The 5,711-nt window shown below is 32.8% G+C and overlaps 1 protein-coding gene across 1 annotated transcript; it reads right to left on the bottom strand.

The window, feature by feature from the left end:
- Window positions 1-1,346: 1,346 nt before the first annotated feature.
- LOC145107549 (pre-mRNA-splicing factor) lies at window positions 1,347-5,476 on the bottom strand. The gene is made up of 3 exons (XM_079044451.1): window positions 4,906-5,476; window positions 1,731-3,361; window positions 1,347-1,566 (listed from the first exon to the last, which is right to left on the bottom strand). Exons 1-2 carry the CDS (start codon window positions 5,265-5,267, stop codon window positions 1,732-1,734), a joined length of 1,992 nt encoding a protein of 663 aa, XP_078900577.1. The 5' UTR covers window positions 5,268-5,476; the 3' UTR covers window positions 1,347-1,566; window position 1,731.
- Between the last annotated feature and the right edge of the window lie 235 nt (window positions 5,477-5,711).

Here is a 5,711-nt window from a genome sequence, read left to right as displayed (position 1 = left end):
ACACCCTATTGGTAGCCAATAATGTTAGATTAGGTGTCTAAAATTGATATAACTTTATGAACTAAAAACAAAATATTTTTTGAATAGCCCTTAATAACTAGAAATAGTTAGGAGCAACTCAAGGAGCGTGATGAAATAATTCATTTTTTATACCTTTTTCGGGGTATAATATTAGGATAATTTGAGAGGGAAACGAACTTTCAACTTTGTTCACATTTAGTCCCTAACTTTTTTTCATTATCTATTTGTCACTGAACTACTGAAATTGTTCATATTTTACCCTTATGACCGGTAACAACCGGTCATAAGGGTAAAATGTGAACAATTTTAGTAGTTCAGTGGCAAATAGATAATGAAAAAAAGTTTAGTGACTAAATATGAACAAAGTTGAAAGTTCGTTTCCCTACCACTCAATACATATTTACCACTCAATACATATTTAGCGATCAATATAGTTTAATCATTTATACATTCAACCCCTCGTCTTCTACTCATATTTTATTTTACCACTCAAATATATTTTAGTTTTTAATTTATTTATTTATTACTAGTTAATTAATTCTATCAAATATTTAATGATATTTTATTTATAAAATATAAATTTATAATGATAAATCTTTATTAAAATAGTTTGTATTAAAATATAATATGTGTTTAAAAATAAATTACTAAATGGAAGGGATTATGTAAGAGTATTTTAAATAGATAAGGATAGATCAATCAAATTTAAAGAAAAAGTTATTGGAAGAGCTTAACCGTCATTTAATTAAAGATTAAATATAATGGAATAAAGATGTGTTAATAATACTAAGTCATAGTATAGGTTAAACATTTGAAATACTCCTAGGTGCAAGACTTTTAAAACTAAAGGACCATCCGTATAACAAAACTTCCATAGAGTCCATTTGTAGTCTCTTTTGTAAAAATCATAGGGACCATCTGGGTTTCTTTTGTGGTAGGAAACCTCAAAGACTATTTGTATAGATTTGTTTAGAAAAAAATTGTCAAAACATAGATAGGTCATAGGAGGAAACTAAAATACTAAAATATAATGGTTAAACTACAATGACCAAAAATATAATAATTTTCACATAATTTGCCTTTATAAGACAAAATTACTAATTTCTAGCTAATTGTCATTATGTAACTTGTCATCCTTTATTAAATATAGTGTTGTATTTATTGCAACCAGACACCAAAAAAAAAAGTAAGAATATGGGGGAGTTGTTGAGTGGTTATGGGAGTTAATCCCACTGTCTGTAGTCGACCCACCTAACCCAACTAAAAACGAACAAATGCATTCAATTATTCCCCCACTTATATTTGTTCCAAAAGGCTAAAGTAAATAAATAAACCACAACAAAATATAAGTGGCCTATGGTAGGTATCATCATTACATATTACATAAACTGAATAAAACAAAAGCTTTAAGACTCTGATAAATCTTTAGTGCAGAAAGGAAGCCAAGTGTTTGAAACTCACTCACTCACTCACACATTACAATATCTGTCATGCATTAATACATCCAAGCAACCATCATGTAAATTCATTACAACTACAAGCAACCTGAAGAAAAAAAACATAAGCAAGTATAATTAATCCATCAAAACAGAACTCAATGAAAAAATAAAAATAATAATAAACAACTCCTTACGTAGTAAACTTGAATTTGCAAAGAGAGTGTAGTTTTTAAAAAAAAAAAATATTGAAAGATGTCAAGAAGAACCAACCTCACAATCGATCAGTGCCCCTGGAACGTCCTGCATGATGATGCTTGCCACCATCATATTCATATCTATCATCTCTGCTTCTCTTTGAGTGATCCCTCTCACCTCTCCTGCTTCTATACTCTTCTTCTTCTTCTTCACGCTCTCTGCTATATTTTGAATAATGACGCTCCCTACCCTTTTCCTCCTCATCTTCTTCCCTTCCTCTTTTGTGCTTTACACCTCGCCTCTTCTCTTCATCTTCATCCTCATCATCACTAGCCTTACTCTTATGTTTTTCTTCATCCTTATTTGGCATCATCTTCATCATAGGTTCATCATCATCATCATCATGTCTTCTTCTACCCCTTTCAACTTTCTCTCTTGTACTTGTACGTCTCACATCTATGTCAGAATCATCATCACTACCATGCATCCTTCTTCCACCAATTTCAACTTTCTCTTTTTTGCCCTTTACATCTTCTTTAACATCATCATGCTGCCTTCTTCCACCACCACTTTCAACTCTCTGTTTTTTCCCTCTTACATCTTCTTCAACATCATGATCCCTTCTTCCGCCCCTCCTTTCAACTTCCCTTTCTTCATTCTCTCTGCTATACTTTGAATAATGACGCCCCCTACCCTTACCCTTTTCCTCATCTTCTTCATCTCTTTTGTGCTTTACACCCCGCCTATCTTTATCATCATCTTCATCTTCATCATCACTACTCTTCTTCTTCACTACATTCTTAACCAGGGGTAATTTAGTCTTTTTACTTTCATAATCCTCATCATCGCTATCATGCCTCCTCCTTCCACCACTTTCAACTCTCTCTTTTTTCCCCCTTACATCTTCAACATCATGATTCCTTCTTTTTCCACCCCTCTCAACTACCTCTTTCTTGTGGTGTTTTATGTCTTTATCAGACGCCTCGTCATCACTGTCATGACGCCTTCTTCCCACCCTCTCATATCTCCTTTCTCTATCATCATGCTTGCTACCACCTCCATCCCACCTATCATTAATAGGGGTAGAAACGTCTTTTTCTATCTTCCTTTCTTTCCTCTTCTCCTCCCTTTGTCTTTCTTCATATTCAGAGTCATCATCATCATCATCTGAATCATGCCGCCTGCTCTTGGAATAAAGTTGCTTGCCCTTTTCACTTTTAAAATTTGGGAGTTCATCAGAATCTGAATCTTCATGTTTTCTATCTTTCTTATGCTTATTACTTGATGATTTCCTCTTGCTTTTTCTTACATCAACATCAGATTCAGATTCAGATTCAGATTCAGATTCAGAGTCAACTCTTGGCTTACTTTTCTGATGTTTCTTCCCACTCACTTTCACAGGTTCTTCTTCACTGCTATTAGTATTGGTGTCACTCTCACTATCTGAAGAAACCTCTCTTTTTTTGCTTGTTTTTTTCTTGTAATTTTTGAGTTCATCAATCCCATGTTTACCAACTTTGATATCTTTTTCAAATTTGCCATCGTTATTTTTGGCTTCATCATCATCGTTGCTTTTTTCATCATCAGAAACAAGTGCATACTTCTCCTTCCTTTCATCCTCATGAACTATTCCAAGAGCATTCTTTAAAGCTTCCATTTGCTTCTGCTTACGTGCTGCAACTTGATGAGTCTGAGTGTCTGAAACCCTAAACAACCAAAAACAAAAAGACATTAAAACATTTTAAAAAATGGTTCTTTTTGTTGTTTAATAGAGAACCTTGGTTTTGACCACACTTTTCAGGGATTAATTGACAGATGACAGATTTTTTTTGGATATAGCATCTTCTATCTAATCTGATAACTGATAACATTATGATTTATAAACAAAGATATTCTCCACAGATTGAAAGGGATATCTGCTTTCTGAAGCTTATTCTCAATCCTTAAACTGGATTTCATTTCCCAAATATAAATGAATTTGTCATATGCGATCAATACAGAAACTTCTGCTATAACGTGCTTTATCAGTTCCAAAAGGGATGTATTTTCATAAAGATTTATGGTGATGAATGGATAACAACCAAAATGATGATGAATATTTCAATAACAGAGAATTGGAGTTGACATAAGAAATTGAAAATGAGGGTAAAAGTCCAGCATCAAGGAAGAGGAAAATGACTTCTTGATAATCTGATGAATGTGTTTCTATAATTAATAATTATGTTTTAAAGAGCTAGAGGTTATAACTACCAATATTAAAGTTTTTATGACTTTCTAAGTTTAATATGAAAATTTGTGTTATTCATTGTGTGTTTTATAACATTTTTATTGTTAATATGGCTTACACCTAGCCTAACAATTTTGTACTTCAAACCCTTGACTATTCCTTCATCATTACTAAGAATATGCCCACCACAATAATATATATATATATATATATATATATATATATATATATATTAAAAATCTACTGATGAATTATAACTGAAATTTTGAAACGGCAGACATGTTAATGAACACTGCAAGACAACACAATAGAGTGTCCAAGAAGAGATAAGAACATGAAAAATGAAATCACAAAAATAATTTAAATAATAAGGGAACTACACATTATCTAAAAAATATATTTAAATACTTTATTATACAATTCTTATCTTAATTATGCGCTATTATTCATGGTTGATAAAGATTTAAGTCTAGATAGTACTCTTGTGATTCCTATTAGTTGATATCCTGTAACTTTTTTATATCTAACTTGTATCTGCTGCTATACATATCTCAGAATTTAAACATGAAATCTTCTTTCTACTTATTGTTCTTGACCTTTTGATGTTCTAAAAATCATATGTCATGATATTGACTTTGAATTTAATAGTAGATCATTTCACATTCACTGATTCACAGTTAAAACATGATTAATTGAGAAAGAAGGGAGAGATGCATTTTCAAATATATTCTTCTTAGACCTTCTATAACAGTCGAAAATGATCTTAGCATATGCTCTAGCAGTAGATTATACTTCACACAGAAATATAAAAAGCAGATAGTCTAAATTATACCTTGATCAAGGTAAGCAGCAAACAAATCGCGTCATACTTGAGTGAGTTAGCATAGGAGAACAAGATAGATAACTAACTAATCAATCACATATTTCAAAAGCGCACAACAAGACATCCCACACTAGATTGAATTTTATTCCCTAATGAGGATTAGTATATATGAACTGTTATTAAGCAAAAAAGAAAATTACTTCTGATCAGAGTGCATCACAACTGCTGTGGCACCACCGGCATCCTCTGACGCCAAAGCAGCCTCCAAAGTTCTACGAGCTTCATCTAGCTTTTCAGCGATTTCATCATCGGTATATCCCTGATCTACGAGCTTATCTTCAAGAACAACAAGTTTAAGCTGGATCTGGCGCTTACGATCATGCTCGAGGATATCTTTGTTAGGTTTCCTAGTTACGCCGGCTATACCCTGTCCAGCCTCATAGCCGCCGCTGTTCCCCGTCAACACCTTATTTGTCCTAGGCTTTACAAAGAACTTATTGCTCTGAATGTAACCGTTCGTACCGGAACCACGAGCGGTTTGCAATCCGATTCCGTTGTACATAGTTGTTTCTTTAAAGAACGGAGAATTTTCTTCAGGAAAAAAACGAAACCCTAACTCGAAAGATTCGATCCGATAATTTGAAACCCTATGAAGTAAGAATGAAGATTTGTTTTCTCAGAACGAAAACGAAACCCTAATTCGAAGGGATTTGATCCAATAATTTGAAAGTAAGGCGGAAGAAGAAGAGAGAATTTACGGTGTTTATCCTATAAAAGAAGAAAAATACTTCTTTGTCCCTCTTTTTTTTTTTTTAAATGATTTCTTAGGTAAATCGAGTAAACTAACCGAGTTTATAAAGCTTTTTTAATAAAATAACCAAATAAAATATAATTTTGCATAATAATCATGGGCGAGTATGATACAGTTTCGTGCGGATTAGTCCAAACAAACCGCAAACCGCAAGGTGCAATTTTTGCATTCTAAAGACCGTTTGATGCGGTCTTT

This window comes from Lactuca virosa, chromosome 4 (genome assembly GCF_052849685.1).
Source record: "Lactuca virosa cultivar CGN04683 chromosome 4, Lactuca_virosa_CGN04683_v6, whole genome shotgun sequence".
Lineage (NCBI taxonomy): Eukaryota > Viridiplantae > Streptophyta > Magnoliopsida > Asterales > Asteraceae > Lactuca > Lactuca virosa.
This window is presented reverse-complemented; position numbering and strand designations above follow the sequence as displayed.

Excerpts from the sequence above, each read along its gene's own strand:
- LOC145107549 (XM_079044451.1), bottom strand. The coding sequence starts at position 5,267 with ATGTACAACGGAATCGGATTGCAAACCGCTCGTGGTTCCGGTACGAAC. Across the intron at positions 3,362-4,905 it reads GTGATGCACTCTGATCAGAA|GGTTTCAGACACTCAGACTC; the intron begins GTAATTTTCTTT and ends TTGGTTGTTTAG.